This window comes from Oratosquilla oratoria, chromosome 3 (genome assembly GCF_046742065.1).
Source record: "Oratosquilla oratoria isolate Oo_2021 chromosome 3, ASM4674206v1, whole genome shotgun sequence".
Classification (NCBI taxonomy): Eukaryota; Metazoa; Arthropoda; class Malacostraca; order Stomatopoda; family Squillidae; genus Oratosquilla; species Oratosquilla oratoria.
The window spans coordinates 89477209-89494710 of NC_134779.1; the positions used below are offsets into that span (position 1 = coordinate 89477209).

Sequence of the window (17502 nt, forward strand, 5' to 3'; positions counted from 1 at the left end):
TTCTTTTTCCCTCATGTACCTCGCCAATCCTTGTTTTTCCTTTAGTCCATATACCACAATACATTTTTTCCTATCTACTGTATCCCTGACCCAATTTGCTTTTTCGTTAATCACTTGTATGATTGTGTCTTTTGCATTATCCTGCATTTGCTGCTTGACTATTTCTTTGAAAGCAATTTCCTTACTTTCAATGTTTTCCTTCCACTTCTTAATTTCCTGGATACTCTCCCCACCTAGGTTCTCTTCGATCTTTTGTGTCAATTCTTGTAATTTATTGTTCACCTCCTGCTTTAGATTTTCGCTATTGTTATTATCATTAGTTTTCTTCTTTTCATTATCATTCTTCAGTTCATTTATATCCCTTTTCATTTCTTTAATCTCGTTTGTAAGATTCAAGTTGGTTTTTCTTAGGTCCAAAATTTCATGGTTCGCCTGAGCTAAACAATCTATTAATCCAATAACCTCTTTTCTTAAGTCCATAATTTCATTCTCCCACCGAATCCTATTTTTGCTCATATCTCTCTCTATCTCTAATAATCTACTTAAGTTCTTTCTTTCATACTTACTAAATCCTGGGAAATCATTATCATTATAGCATGTGTTGGAGTAGTGTTTGTTTACATCGCGGTTCAATAGACTGACGCCAGATGGCTCTGATTCGTGACTGGCTTTTGAGTCGTTGTTTTCATTCATTTTCGCTAAATTCGAGTTAATACAATTGACTAGCACTGCAGAGATATCATTTCGGGTACTCACGTTCACTCCCCACCCCTACAATACAAACCAGGTTTCCTTTTTCGTCGTAAATCCTCTTCTTCTTGGTCACGCGACAACGACGACGGAGATGTTTACGGCGTGAAGGCTCGTGTATTCAATTTTATCCACAATTTCGGGTTCTGACATATATAATAAACCTAGACTTGACGGTTCCTCATTATTTCTAAATCTAGTATTTTCTTTTACCCATTGTTTCATTGTATGTTCTATAGTCATGTCAAGTAATACATCCCCATAGATCCTCTCCACCTTTCACTGTCATCTCTTCCCAACAGATTTCTTAGCAGTTAAAATCTCCCATAAGTACCACGTTTCCTCCATCCTCCAGCATCTCATTTAATGAAAGCCTTGTTTCTTATAACATTTTAGAATAATCTCTCTCCAAGACCCTGTTTTTGGGGACACATAGATCACAAACTTCATAATTTTCATGTCACTATCTCCAACTCTTATTGTGATCACCTCCACCCTGTTCTCTCCATATGTAACTTTCATCACATTTAAGATATTCTTAGCCAAGAACATGACTCCACCCTGCTTCTCTCTATTTCTAAGCCAGTGATTATATATTCCTTGTTCAACACTGGTAATGGTGGTCCCCTTAATTTTGTCTCCACAATTCTCATTATGTCTGGTTTTTCTTGTGACAGATTAATCCTTCTAATCCACTTGTAATTTTCTACTCTCTCAATCTCGTTCTCTGTTCCTTTAATTTCTTTGTCTTGAATGTGCCATTTTTTCAGTCTCTTGTCCAACACTCCCCAGTAGAACTTTTTCTTGTTTTCCTTTTTTTTTAATATATATAACTTAATGTCTTTTTCTCTTTTCTCACCATTCATGTCCAATTTTTTATCCATATACTTTTATAGTGTTCACTTCTTGTTAACTTTCCTGTTTTTGCTAATATTTCTTCCACTGCCATTTGTGACCTTAATTTGATCTTTAAGGATCCACTTTTTCCTTCTGCATGTTTTCTCATTTGGTGCACTTCCTCTGTTTCCTTTTCTGTTTCTTGCTCTTAGTCTTGTACAGCTTCTGAACTTTTCTTGTCAATTCTTTCTCATTGTCTCAAGGACTAGTTTTTCCTTTATACCATATAATACTATACATTTCTTTTTGTTCACTGTATCCCTTACCAGATTTTCTTTTTCTTTAATTGCCTGAATGACAGCATCTTTGGTATTCTCCTGCATTTGTTGATGAACAATTTCTTTAAAAATTATCTTATTATTTTCATGGTCTTTCTTCCATTCCTTCCTAAGTTGTAGTAAATCACACTCTCCTATATTTCTCCCATTTTCTTGGTCATTGCCTTTATTTGCTTGTTAACCTCATTCTTTGTGGTCGCACTATTAGTGGTATAATTATTTTTCAACCTCTTATTTTCACATTTTAACTCAGCCAGTTCTTTTTTGATGCACTTACCTTCTTATTTCAGAATTTGCTTTCTTTAAGTCACTTCCTTATTTATTTCATAATTTGCTTTCATTAGATCATTAGTCTCTTGCTTCCATGATTCCTTCATAAATCTCGTCTCCCTGTGTCTGTAATTTTACCGAAAAGTCTTTTCTTGTACCCAGTATGTCCCAAAAAAGGTCCTTCACCACTGTCTTAAAAAAAAAAAAAAAAAAAAAAAAAAAAAAAAATATATATATATATATATATATATATATATATATATATATATATATATATATATATATATATACATATATACATATATTTTTATACCAAAAGGGGATCTAAAGCTCGTGTTTACATTTTATTTTGCTATCATGCTGGTAGATGACTGGGTTTGTATTTACATTTTACTTCAATGTTTTGCCACCAGAGAACTTCTCTGGCCTGTTTTCATAATCTTCCATTTTTCTTCAATAATCACTATTTGCACTGTAATTAAACCATCTCAGGCATCCATGAGTATTCCCCATCCCATATAACAAAACCTAGGTATCCTGCTATTGTAGCACTGTTGAGACATTCTGCTTTTAATGTGGTTTTTGGGAGCTCCAGTTTCTATGTGTTGTTAGTCTGGATGTTTGCTTGTGTGACTTATGCTATTCTGTGGGTGGGTGTGGTGGATACTGACTGGCTCTTTATCTGAGTGATAACTTTGTGTCAGTGAATTTCCTGGAAAATTCACCTAATGTGATACCTGGTGTGAATGGAATTGTGCTAGCTTTTTGGAGTGTGGGTGTAATTGGGAGAGTAGTCGAAAGTATGCCATGAGTGAGACTATGTGTTCCAATGAAATTGTGTTGTCTGAGACCCAGTCTGAGTTTTTGAGGCTTTCTCTGAGTTCACTTTAAAATGTTGAAGCTATTTTGATCACTTTTTCTTTTGTGTTGTATGGACCATGATTGTAAGTTTTTGCCATAGAGTATAGGGGGCAAAGTATTCCAAGTGGCACAAATGCAGCAAAGGACTTTAAAGTGTTCTATGAATTCCTGATAGTTGTCGGTTTCCTCAAATAAATTAGACTGAATGACATCACTAGCTGATGTATCATTCTTATCTATTCTGGATGTTAATATACTTATTTTGCCCTTGTCATCTGTGATGTTTCTTCATGTTATCTCTGATTTGACCTCAGAGGGGAGATTGTGTACAGAAATGTTCTTGCTGTTGAAGAGAGGTAATGTTGTCTCATCGTTGACTATGGTGATTAAGTTTTGTATTGTCATGGTGTTTTGAGTAGCAGGTGAATTTTCTGAAGAGTTTTTAATAGAAGGAAGGGACATGTTTGGTGTATTTGAATTGAGCACAGAATGGCTTTGTGTACAGGTTTGATATGTCAAGTCAGAGAGGGCTTTGGACACGTTTATTTACTAGCTGAGAAAAATCAGAGAGCATCTTGCTCCTAGGTGATAATGAGAATGGAAAATATCGTAATGCCGTAGTGTTAGTAGATGAAGGTGCTGCAGTGGGTGGATCAGTGGAAAGATGCACTGCTGGAAATGGGAAGTAATTAGTAGTGTACTGGCTTGGCGAGTTAAAAAAAATATGTAAAACAAAAGTGTGCATATATAAAATAAGAGAAATGAAGGTGGAGATCTTGTGCAGCTAGATACGTGGAGTTGGGAGTTATTGGCTGTTGATGCCATAATGATTATTGGCACATAGAAGATGATCATTGGAGCATTGTAGTGTTGGCGTGTAGATTTTCATTGGCTGTTGGTGCAGCGATGGGTGAAGTGCTATTTGATGTTGGAGAAGGGAGGTTGTCCAACATCTCTTTGTTGATGTGGTGGTGGTGGTGAGCGTCGTCAATGCTGAAGAATGCATCGAAGGGGGATTTCCTCATCGTAGATGCTGGAGGATGCCTTGGAGGGGGATTTCCTCATCGTAGATGCTGGAGGATGCCTTGGAGGGGGATTTCCTCATCGTGGATGCTGGAGGAAGCACAGCATAGAAGTAGGACTCTTTGCTTTGTGCTTTGTAGTAGGATGGTGGGCAATTCCGCTAAGAGGGGTTGCCTTGTAATAATGCTTGGCAATGCAGGATTTTGGCGAAGATTGGTAGCGTTGAGAGATGGCTATGTTCAAACTGGGCCGCTGTCATATAGTTGTTGCTTCCTATCCCATGCTAGTCCACTAGAATGTAGAGTTGTTGTATACTTCTACATTGGTGAATTAAAGTTTGGGAATTGTCTTTAATGTTACAGACTGCTCTCTGGTCTACATATACAGTGCAGCCTCTGAGGGACACTCGAGGGGTGGGGTTGCCAGATTACATATGTACAAGTTGCCATATTTACATTGGGGAAAAAATATAAGAAAGGTTGGTCCTATTGGATTGAGTGATGGAGGAGGCACTGGACAGTCACACTGTTCTATTGTAGGGTTGGCAGGAGTGGGGAGGTGTAGCACTTTTCATTAAGAATACAATAAACTGTATTATCAACAATTCGATTAAGGAAGAGGAATGTATGGAATCCATTTGGGTAGAGATTATAGGCAAGAATAAGAAGGTTATTATTGGCGTCTTGTATAGACCTAACCAGCATTGAGCAGACTAATCCCCTGATTCATGAAATTCACAGAGCGTCCCAGTACAAAAAGGTTGTGATTATGGGAGATTTTAATTATAGAAACATTGACTGGGAAACTTCAATAGGAGATCAGGAAACAAAGAAATTCCTAGATGTGGTGCAGGATAATTTCCTAAAACAAGTGATTATCGATCCTACGAGGGGAGAAAGTACTCTGGACTTAGTTTTAACTAATAATGAGCACCTAATGAGTAATGTAAAAGTGGGAGATAGGCTAGGCTCTAGGGATCATAAAGAAATAAGATTTAACCCCTTCCATACGGTGCCGCACACGTAGGCGTCATGGACTTAGATCTCGGTGGCAGCAGCCAATGCCAGCCGTACGACGTGTCGTAATAATACTCGCATCATAAAATATAGTCACCGCTTATATCGATCGTTCTCTCTTCACCCGTGAATTTTGATAACCATAGAAAATGCGATTACAAAAGAATTAGAAAGAATGTCATTATGGAGGGGCGACTACAATAAATATAATCAAGACGCCGATATGGCAGCCTCGCGAATACACTCGCTCCCCATGACGCCTACGTGTGCGGCACCGTATGGAAGGGGTTAATATTATTTGGGAAGAATTAAAAAGTACGAATAACGTCCAAGTACCAGACTTCAGAAGAGCAAACTTTGACAATATAAAAACCTATTTGAAATTGAATATGAAATGTAATGTGGACGTTGCGGACATTGTCAAGTCTCGGTGCGTGACCAGGGGTCAGGTCATGGCCAGGGGTCGGGTCACAGATGGTAATATGCATACCTTGGGTCAGGTCATTTGGGGGCGAGGGCTCAACAGACAGGTCAGCGATTTGGATGAAATGTATAGCGATCTTACTGATTTAATTATTAATGCACAAAATACATTTATCCCCCTGAAGTCAATACGGAAAAATAGTAATACTCCCAAATGGATGACGGACAGATTGAAACATGATATCGGAATGAAAAGAGGACTTTACATAAAAATAAAAAACGGGGAACACACCTTAGGTCAAGATATAACGTAATGGCAAAGCTGGTTAAAAAGAATACATGTACAGTGAAACATAATTATGAAATTAAGGCTGCTAGTCAAGCAAGATCCAACCCAAAGGGTTTCTTTCATCTCTATAGAAGAAAAAATAAAGAAAGAATAGGACCAATTAAAAACAGAATGTCATGATAGAATCGGAGGAAAAAATGAGTGAGGCGTTTAACATTTATTTTCTATTGGTGTTTACTAATGAGAGGTTAGATAAAGTACCTGACTGCAATCCGATTTTCAGAGGTGATGAAGAAAGTAGTTTATCTAATATCAGCATTAGTAAAGTAGTAGTCAAGCAGATTGAAAGACTTAAAACTACAAAATCCCCGGGTCCAGATGAAATTTTTCCGAGAATGTTAAAGGAGTGTAAATTTGAAATCTGCAACCAGTTAACTGAAATATTTAATAAATCAGTAGACACTGGTTTTGTGCCTACTGCTTGGAGGCAAGCAAACCTTGTTCCTGTTTTTAAGAAGGGAGATAGATCGTCTATATGCAACTACAGGCCAATCAGTTTGACATCGGTTATAGGAAAAATGCTTGAATCAATAATAGTAAATAGACTCAGAGAACACATCGAAAGACATAATTTAATTCGTGATTCACAGCATGGTTTCTCCAAGAGTAAGTCATGTGTAACTAATCTTCTATCCTTTTACACTAAAGTATATAAGACGTCTGATAACAATGATAATTACGATGTTATTTACCTTGACTTTAGCAAAGCGTTCAACAAGGTGCCACACCAGAGACTACTAAATAAAATCAAAGCCCATGGCATAGGAGGAAAAGTGTTAGAATGGATTAGAACATGGATTAGTAATGGAAAAGAGCGGGTCACCATAAATGGAGTAAAATCTAGGTGAGGCAATGTTACTAGTGGGGTCCACCAGGGCTCGGTTTTGGGACCCTTGTTGTTCATTATGTACATAAACGACTTAGATGACGGTATAAATAGTGATGTTTGAAAGTTTGCGGAAGACACTAAAATAGGATGCCTAATTAAGTCAGGAGACGACGCAGAGATTTTGGAGAATGATGTTAACAGATTGTTCACATGGTTGGTGAAATGGCAAATGAACTTCAATATCTCTTAAGTGTAGCGTGTTAAATGTAGGGGCTACACAACCCCAAAAATAGATACAGCTTAGATAACACGCTTTTAGAGAAAACTGAGTGCGAGAGAGACTTGGGAGTTCTAGTGAGTCCGAACCTTAAAACCAGGAAACAGTGCATTAGCACCAGGAATAAAGCTAACAGAGTGTTAGGTTTCATTGCTAGGACGGTAATGAATAGAAGTGCAGAGGTAATTATTAAACTCTAGCGATAGACCCATCCTTGACTATGTGGTAGTTTTGGTCTCTGTCCTACAGAAAGGACATCAATTCACTAGAATCAGTACAGAGAAGAATGACCAAAATGATACATGGACTCAGAAATTTGCCTTACGAAGAGAGGCAGAGTGTGGGGTGATCTAATAGAGGTGTTCAAGTGGATCAAAGGCTTTAACAAAGGTGATAAAAACAAGGTCATCATATTAAAACAACAGGGCAGGACTCGCAGTACTGGTTATAAACTGGACAAATTTAGATTTGAAAAGGAAATAGGCAAGAATTGGTTTACTAATAGGGTGGTCAATGAATGGAATAAACTTAGTAACCATGTAATAAGCGCTGAAACTATCAGTTGTTTTAAGAAACGATTAGACAACTTTATGGATGGCGATGACAGGTGGTGATGGATACGGAGCTGCCAAGTGTAAGCCTTATGGTCTCTTGCAGTCTCCTTCATTCTTATGGTCTTATGTAGTAAAGAAACACAAGATCCTTTGACCTGCACCACTTTCCATTGTTGTCAAGAATGTGTGGGGCCCGTTCGGTGCAGGAGTTCTAGGTGTTTTCCGAAATGCTGGCGGCAGCTTTTGTTGTTGTTGTTGTCATTCCCTAGACTGTCCAAGCAGTCCCGTCTCCCCAAGGAATGCCACAGCCGAAACTGGGTTTTCCCACAAATCCTTTATATAGTGTATGTTGTGTTGTTTGCGTGAATGATTGTGTATAATGCAGTCTTCCATTATGTGTTGTATGGTATGAGGTGAAGTGTTACATCCTGGGCAGCTGTTCACAATGCGGTCATCCAGCCTCTTCTGGTAGCTAAGAAGTGCTGGGTGGTGGCCGCACGGCAGTCTGGCCAGGTGGACTCTGTCCTTTCGTGGGAGAGAGGATTCAGAAGGGTGGATATTGGGGTCTGGCATGCAGCAGTGTGTTGTCTTTCAGTGTGTTAATGGAGCGGTGAGTGATATGATTATGAATATGTTTCCGGAGGCTGGTATTTGGTGGTTGTGGAGGAAGAGAAGAGAGTATCTGTGTGTGATACAGGTCTTTGGGTGTTGTTTTAATGTTTCTTGATGTGTGTGGGTGTTCTGCTATGTAGTGTAGCGGGTGTGATGTGTTTGTGGTGGCTGCAGCAAGTGTTTGTGTGCCTCTCATGTCGAGGTGGCTCTTGACTTTGAGGACTTTTGTTTCATGGTGTAAATGGTCTGTAGGTGTTGTATTTGTGCAGCCTGTAATTGTTTTTAGGGCTTTGTTTTGTATGATTTGAAGGGTGTTGTGGTGTGTCTCACTGAGATTAGGAGCCCATGCAGGACTCGCATAATTCATCACTGAGCGTATGCATTGTTCAGACAGGTAGTTGTCCGGAAGCCAAGCCCATGGGTCACTAAGAACAAAAGGAATATCCCTTGCTTGAGATCTGAAGGGACCATAGATGGTCCCTTGGGAGAATCTGTGACAGTAGAGGATATCTTGAGAGTCGGTCTGAAGATGTTTGGAGTTCTGCTTCCTCTATATGGATGTGTATTTACCTAGTTGTATTTTATGGGACGAGCTATGCTCGTGGTGACCCATTTTCATATCTCTCGAAATCCAGTTTATTCTTAAAATCTTGTATAGTTTTGGCACTCACTGTTTCTACATTTAGTTTGTTCTATGTAGGAAGCTATTCTTTTTCAAATCTCTTCTGTAACTGTCCTCCTTTAGCCTCTTTTCGTGTCCTCTTGTTTCTCTTCCCATTTTAATAAGTCGTCTCTATCAAGAATTTCCATCTCTTTCATACTTCTGTAAATGGTCAACAAATCACCTCTTTCTCTTCTCTGTTCCAGTGTTGATAGATGTAATTTCTCCAATCTTTGTTCATATGTCAAATTTGATAGTGCAGATGCCATTTTTGTCGCTGCTCATTGGATTCTTTCAATTTTTTTTTTTTTTTTTTTTTTTTTTTTTTTTTTTTTTTTTTTTTTTTTTTTTTTTTTTTTTTTTTTTTTTTTTTTTTTTTTTTGTGCTAGGTGCCCATAGTGTTGCAGCATACTCTAGGTCTTATTAGTGTAACTACTATTTTCTTTACCATTTCTTCATCCATGTAGTCGAAAGCCACTTTCATTGATCTTAAGTTAAAAGTCTCTCCAAATAATTTATTGACGTTTATCAGGTGTCAAGTCACTTGAGATAAGCACTCCCAGCTCCCTTTCTGAATTGACTTTTTTGACTTGTTTCCAATTTTATATTGACCTGATATTCTATTTTTGCTTTTTCCAAATACTATTATGCTACATGCTAACTCCATTCCCATATTTTGTCCAGGTCTTCTTGTAATGATCTGCAATCTTCTGTGCATACTCTCTTGAGTAATTTGGCATTGTCAGTGAAGAAGTTCATATAACAATTCACTCCCTCATTCATATTGTATATATATATGGCAAAAATTAAAGAACCCAATACAGAGCCTTGTGGTATGCCACTCTTCACATCTTCCCAGTTTGAATTTTTGTCTCTAAGTACCACTCTCATTTTTCTCCCAATTAAGAAATCCTTCACCCATTCCGGCAACTTACCTTGTATTCCTGTTATTTCAATTTTTCTTATTAACTTTTTATGCGGTACTTTGTTAAAAGCCTTCTGCAAGTCCAAGAAGGTGCAATCTGCCCAGCCATCTCTTTCTTGTATTATTTCAATTAATCTCAAGTAAAAACATATAAAGTTTGTGGTACATGATCTTCCACTTCTAAAGCCAAATTGTTTAGGGTTTAATATTTTATTCTCTTCCAAGTGTTTGATCCATTTGTTTCAGATAACTTTTTTGCATATTTTGCTACTGTGGAAGCATTGTCACTAGTGTGCGCACATGTGCATGCTGGACATCAAAAGGGTTGATAACAGATGGGTACCAAGAATTAGATGGATTGGGTGAAAAGGGCTTTGAGCAAGAGGGAAATGTTTGTTGAGCAGGGAAGGAAGAAGGCAGGGGATAGGTGAATGGAAAACAGTTGTGTTTGGATGATATTTTAATGCAGCCCAAAAGGGTTTCTCCCTATCTTCTATATTTTCCACATGGGACAAGGAGGGAGGGTCACTGTGTAAATGAAGCTGACCAGATGTGGATGTGCTGTATCTTGTTGCATTGCTTCTGACCTGGGCAATGAGCAGGAAATGGGATGACCCTTTATCCATGAGGAGCTAAAATGACAGAAACAGTGGGTGTTGGGTGTGAGTGGTGCATGCATTTGCTGGCTATTTCTTTCATAAGGGAAAAGAGGCCCTTGGGATATAGTTAGATAAGGTATTGGGAATAGCTATTGGCTGGTCTCACATTTGCTTAGTTGTAGGTTTAAATCCCATGCTTCTTTCCAATTCTTAGTAGTGACTGCTTCAGCCACAGGTACATGTCTTATGGCATAGGCTCTTCACTTTGTTGGAAATTGTGAACTCAAGTTTAGTAGCAAGGTTCTTCATTTTGTGTTTGCAGGGTGTTAACATTAGCATATAAAAAGTATTTGTGTTTTAGTCTACAGATTACATTTTTCACATTTTCTATACCTATTTTTCAGATCATACTTGACCTTGGCACGTGAAACTGTAGACATGATGCATTATTTGACTGAGGAAGTTCCAGACCCCTTCCTGCGACCTGAGCTTTGCGACCGTTTGGCAGCAATGCTCAATTCCAACCTTGCTCAATTGTGTGGACAAAAATGTAAGTAATCCACAGTAAAGTTTCATAGAGTTAACTTCTATCAAATTATTTTCTTTTATGAATAAGCAAAAGAATCTATGCTCCTACTATGTAGCCTGACATGAAAAATATACTGGCTGATTACAGAAGGTAACAGTTTTAAGTAATTTCCACACCACACCCAGAATATTATCATAAACAGCAAAATACACTTCTGTTGGCTATTGGAGAGAGCATATGCATGATCCAGCTCTTAATAAATCATGGGAAACAAACTTGTGAAAGTATTGGGGTTGGAAGAGAAATTTGGGGTCCTAGGCTACCTCCCTTATAAGGTGGAAGAGGTGTATTGGTAAAAGTAAAGCATCAAACTAGAATGTAGATAAAAACTGACTCCAGAAGATTAAGGAAATAGTGATTGGTTAGTAACAATGGACAGGAATGAAATGATGACAGAAATTTTATAATTCGAGGCTTCTTCCCCATATTAGGAAGATACATCCAAGGGATGCACCCACCCTCACCCATCCCATTACTTTCCATCACCCATTTGTTTTCCCCTTTTACTTTAACTTCTTGTGGATGAAGGGATCCATGTCCTCTGCCCGCTGCCTGGGTCAGAAACAAGCAGCAAGACACAGTACATTTCAGTTACACAGCATGCCCCCTCCTCGTCCCCTTGTGTGAAAATAGAGAAGTGAAGAGAAATCACTTTGGGATGCATTAATTTGTACATTCAAAACCATTCTGCACTCACACCTATATCATGCCCTCTCCCTTCCCTGTTCAACAGATTCTCCAGTAATCAGACCCCACAGAAAAATCCCTCTCAAAAAAGTAAGAACTAAAGTAGCTGCATAAGTTACAGTGCTACTTACTAATTCTCCAGCCACTATGCATTTAGATAAGTAATAAGTCAACATACTTTGCAGAAATATCATTGTAAACAAAGTTGTAGTCATAGCTCCTGGTAGAACATTCAACAGCAGAACAACAACCCATAACCACAGCTATCCAAGCAGACAGAACTCTCCAGAGCCATAATTTAGGAACACAACAAATTCTACATATCACTATATTAGAAACAAACTAAATGGTAGATCAAAGCTATGAGGAAAAAAAAATTCATTATGGCTGTTGGGGGCAGGGAGGACTGGGCATTTCACTTCATGACAGTTGAGGAACTAGTGACAATGCTTCCACAATGCCTATCAGGGAAGTTCCTGACCCTGCACTTGTGCATTATGTGCTAAACAGTTCATCTACACAGACAACTGGATAGTTCTAATTTTTAATCATTGCTCCAAGAACCACTTTGTCACACTTGTATTCAGGTCATCATCCAACACAAAGACAGTACCAACACAGAAACGCCTGGCCACAGAATTAAACTGCCCCAGATGCAACTACCACACAGAAAATACTGATCATGATGATATGATTTAATGTCGCAAACTCCCCTTTGCAGGAAGCTAGGACAGTACCTCTTACATAAGACTTTGTAGCATGGAATTTAATGAACTGTGCCCTTGGTTCAACTTTGCTGGTGGCAGGGTTTGAACCTTCATCTGATCTTTTAGTGGGGCTGATAATCTTGTATTGCCTTTACTTTTTCGTTTAGGAATATCCCCCTGGGGGGCTACAAGGAGAAGGATGCCTAGTCCCACTCCCCGTCCCTTTCTTCTCGCCTCTTACGATCCAAGTGGAAATACTTGGTGGCAGTATTCTTTTCCCCCACAGCAGAAAATGAATACTCAGAGAAATGGTACAGGACAGCAGCAAGGGGTTGGGGGAGAGCATAACGGAGGGACAGTCATAGTATAAAAGTGTCATCATTTCTCTATGAAGAGTTTTCCTCTATCATAGACAAAATGATGTGTGGCTCTGGTCCGTAGGGGCGCCCCATATAGACCCTAAAGTATCAACTGCATGCTACTTTGCCAAAATAACAAGCAGCCAATACCCCAGACGGGAGAGGACAGAAGACAGGGGTGAAAGGAGAATGGTTGTATATGGACGATGTTGTGATGCATGAGGTGGAATAGGCAGGGGGATGGGGGGTGAGGTAGTATGTGTGAGCAAAATTTGACGCAGCCCGAAGGGATTTCTCCCCTTCTCCTTTTATGCATGGGGGGACGGAGAGGGGGGGTCGCCGATTTAAGGAAGCGGCTTTGCTGTGGATGTACTGTGTCTTGTGACACTGCTTCTGACCCAGGGCAGTGGACAAGGTGTAGGGATGACCCGTCATCCAGGAGGTGCTAAGATAAGAGGGAGGGTGGAGGGGTGTGGAGTGTATTCAGGGATGGAATGGGTGGGAATGATTGTATGCCTTTTCCTTTTTGACTACCTCCCTTGTAAGGGGGAAAAAGCCTTGGTATATTTATGTATGTATGATAATCTTGTAAATTTAAAGTACTTTTGCACTTCATGACTAAAGCATGAAATTTTCTCCACTTTTAGTAAACCATGAGGTATATTTTCAAATGTGGAGGTATTTCATGTTAGAGCTCAGGGACTCAGGAGGTTATAAAATCACAGGCTGTTTAAAAAAAAAAAAAAAGACATAAATTATGTTTATACTTCCATTCTTATTACACATATATTACACAGAAAATATGTAAATAATTTTTATGAAAGTAAAACATCAATGAATAAAGAAAACAAATCAAAGGATATGTACTTCACAAATGGTAGATATATCATGAGCTGAATTTGGCTCAGCAATGTTGCTGTAACTTCCATGGCTTCTGATAACCCTCTGTACAATAATGTTACCATTTCAGTAGAGCTATGTGTCCTTTCCAAGTTTAACAGTCTCCTGAGCATGAACACAGGACAGTACATTCGAGGCCTGCCTTTATGCACTTGCAGTGCTTAGTATGTTCTTTCTTACAGCCACAGTGGAAAAGTTCGTAGCAGCTTTTTGAAGTTTCTGGAAGGGTGGTCCACGTTGGTTGCCATCCCACTAGTTCTTTTACCCAACCCCAGTCAGAAGGGCTTGGGAGTTCAGGGTCAGGCACTAAAGCATTGTTTCACACATTGGCCTGATAGGTGGCATGCATTATATGTTGCTCCAGCGCAACCTTTGTGGGTGGAATGTTTTCCATGGTTCTAGATGTATGAATGAAGAGTTGTTTTCTTGCTTCATTTACCCCCATGGTGTCACTGGTTCTGCTGTACATAAACACCACAAAACATTTTACCACTGACATGGACAGCTCACAAACACGTGACATTTGTCAGGTCACACTGGGCAGGAGATCAAAGCCCTGTCTTCTTGTCAGTTACATAGACTTCTTTTCCATCAGCTACTGGCATGCAAGTGACTTATGAGAGGAATTTGAACAGTTCTGTTTTCTTCTCATCAACATGCAGGAAGTCATTCCAGTGCTTTGGCATCATAGTGGTTGGAACCACCCATCTCCTGATACCTTTTCTCCTCTTCTGTCAGGCTGTGCCTTTCAGACTGCTTGGTTTGTAGACATCAAAATGGCTCATTCTCTCAAGATGGGATTTTTGCATAGGGCACAAATACTCTATATAGTCCTGGAAGGTCTTTGCTGTGCCAGGATTCAACATGAAGACCATAGCTGCACCAACCAGAGGTACAGGTTGAGGCAGCGTCATCAGTTATTATGCATTTCAGGAGGTCTGCTTTTGTACCAAGCCAGATCTACCCTCTCAGAGATGAGGCTTGTGGTGCTGGTTGGTTTTTGTGGCTGAAGAATTGATCCACAACTGATCCCTGATGACTTTGTCGTCCATGTATGTTGGACACTATTGAAGATTAGTAGCTGGGAGATGGTTAGAGTTGTAGTGGCTGTTTCTGTAAACTTTGTCTGATGTATATTTGTTCCATCAAGGTTCATATTCACCAGAGCCAAAAGAAATGATGGAACAGAATCTTTCTGATGGTTTGAAATGACCTATCAAAGGTGAATTTGGTATCAGATCTCTCGCTCCTTACCACATTTACTACTCTCATCAAATGCATGGCATCTCTGTCATGGTCACAAGCTTTCTTGAGAGGAGCACCAATGTCGTCCTGAAACATGAGTGTGTCTCTTCCTTGTGAATGTCTGGAAACATAGAGAGAAGCCTGTTCTTCAGTCTGGTCATGTGAATCTGATGCCCTATAGTGGCACCTAGTTGTTCCAGTTGGACTTTGTAAAGGCAGCCCAAGTTTACAAGTTTGAATGCTGGGGCACAATCATTACTGTGTTCTTCCTCCATGAAGGCAAAAGCAAAAGCAGTGCCATACAACTGATTCACTACTTCAGGCTCATCCTTTGATGTTGATGCAACCTGTCTCATTTTGTTATAGAGCCCTTGAAGGCAGTTGCATTGATATTTGGCCTCAAGGGCAATCATATCCCCAGGTGCAAATTTGGCAAGCAACTCAGTGTCTTCTATTTCTAAAGCAGCCTTTCTAAAATTCATGTCTATCTGTTTTGTTGATGCTTCATGGAGCATTTCAGAGCCAGCTGGCTTACTGCAGAAGAAGCATAGAGGTACTTCAGTCTCAACATCTCTGTAACCAGACTGTGTGTGAACCTGTGATGCATGAGACTGCTGCAGCTCTCTCTCTCTCTCTCTTTTTTGTGTGTGGTGTGTGTGTGTATTTATTTACCTAGTTGTATTTTGCGGGAAGGGAGCTATGCTCATGGTGTCCTGCCTTTGTATCTCGTAGTGTCTAGTTTGCTTTTAAACTCATTAATGGTTTTTGCACATACTATGTCATTGTCCAGTTTGTTCCGTGTCCACTACTCTATGTGGAAAACGGTTTTTCTTCAGTTCTCTTCTGTAGCTATGTTTTTTTATTTTCTTTCCATGTCCTCTTGTGTTTCTCTTGTCTCAGTTTAGTAAGTCCTCTCTATCGAGTATCTCTGTGCCTTTCATGATTCTGTAGATGGTCAGTAGGTCACCTCTCTCTCCTCTTTGCTACAGGGTCGGTAACTCAAGTTTAGCCAATCTCTCCTCATATGATAGGTTTGCAAGTGCAGATGTCATTTTTGTTGCTGCTCTCTAGATTCTTTCTATTTCCTTTTTATTCTTTTTGGTACTGGGTGACCACAATGTCGCCGCATACTCTAGTCTAGGCCTTATCAATGTAACCAATATTTTTTTTATCATGTCTTCGTTCAAGTATGCAAATGCCACTTTTATTGATCTTAGCAAGTTGTAAGCCTCCCTGACAATTTTGTTAATCTGTTTATCATAGGACAAGTCGTTTGTGATAATTACACCCAAATCTTTTTCGGATCCTACCTTCTTTGCCTCCTTGGTTCCAATTGTATATTTTCCTGATATTCTGTTTTTGCTTTTTCCAAACTCCATTATGCTACACTTCTTAGTATTAAAGTCCACTTTCCATTTCTGACTCCAGTTCCATACCTTATTCAGGTCTTCCTGCAGTGCTTCACAGTCCTTATCAGTTTCTACTTTCCTTAACAGTTTGGCGTCGTCTGCAAAGAAGCTCATGTAACATTTCACATCCTCGTCCATTTCATTCACATAAATAGCAAACATTATTGGTGCCAATACAGATCCCTGCGGTACTCCACTGATCACCTCTTTGCAATCTGAATATTTTTCTCTGAGCACTACTCTCATCTTTCTACCAGTCAGGAAGTCCTCCATCCATTTTAGTAGGTTCCCTTGTATTCCTCCTATGTGTTCCAGTTTTTTTTAGTAATTTTCTGTGTGGTACTTTGTCAAAAGATTTTTGCAAGTCTAGGAAGGCACAATCAGCCCATCCTTTTCTTTCTTGCACTATGTCTATTAGTCTTGAGTAGAAGCATATTAAGTTTGTGGTGCATGATCTTCCTTGTCTGAACCCAAATTGTCTTGGGTTTATTATGTTGTTGTCTTCCAGATGATTTACCCATCTATTCTTGATGATTTTCTCACAAATTTTGGCTATAGTGCTTGTTAGTGATACTGGCCTATAGCTGGTGGGTTCTTCCTTGTTTCCTCTTTTATATATTGGTACAATGTTAGCATTCTTCCAGTCTTTAGGTATCTTTCCTTCTTTGAGTAAGCTATTTATTATGTGTATTTTGTCCGTTAGTTCTTCTTTGCATTCCTTTAGAATCCAATTTGCAATTCCATCCAGGCCATGTTTCACCATTTCATGTTTGTTTTTAACCTCTTCAGTACGGGCCAAAATCTCCCAGGCAGCATTAGCTGCCAGACGTACGATGTGTCGTAATAATACTCGCATCATAAAATATAGTCACCGCTTATATCGATCGTTCTCTCTTTCACCTGTGAATTTTGATAACCATAGAAAATGTGATGAAGACAGTTTAGAGAGTATGTCATTACGCAGGGGCAACTACAATAAATATAATCAAGACGCCGATATGGCAGCCTCGCATATCCACTTGCTCCTCATGCCGCCTACATAGGCGGCACTGTATGGAAGGGGTTAAGATTACCATTCACATATCAATAGAATAATTTGGGTTGATTTTTGCATTTATCTGTAATATCCTTTTCATGGTTCCTTGTCTCCTCTCTTCTCACATTAACATACTCATTTCTATAGTTTATATAAATTTGCCATTTACTAGTTTTTTTTTTATCTTTTCTCCATCTTTTCCAAGCTTTGTCCCTTCTGTCTTTTGCCTCACTGCATCTTTTGTTG

The 17502-nt window shown here is 39.2% G+C and overlaps 1 protein-coding gene across 5 annotated transcripts in view; it reads left to right on the plus strand.

Moving 5' to 3' along the window:
- Ube4B (Ubiquitination factor E4B) overlaps window positions 1-17502 on the plus strand; it is a 679226-nt gene that overhangs the window by 571854 nt on the left and 89870 nt on the right. For all 5 annotated transcript variants that reach the window (XM_076183024.1, XM_076183023.1, XM_076183022.1 and 2 more), the window contains one exon: window positions 10729-10874. In XM_076183024.1, the coding sequence (XP_076039139.1) occupies window positions 10729-10874 (146 nt within the window). The remainder of the gene's footprint in view (window positions 1-10728; window positions 10875-17502) is intronic.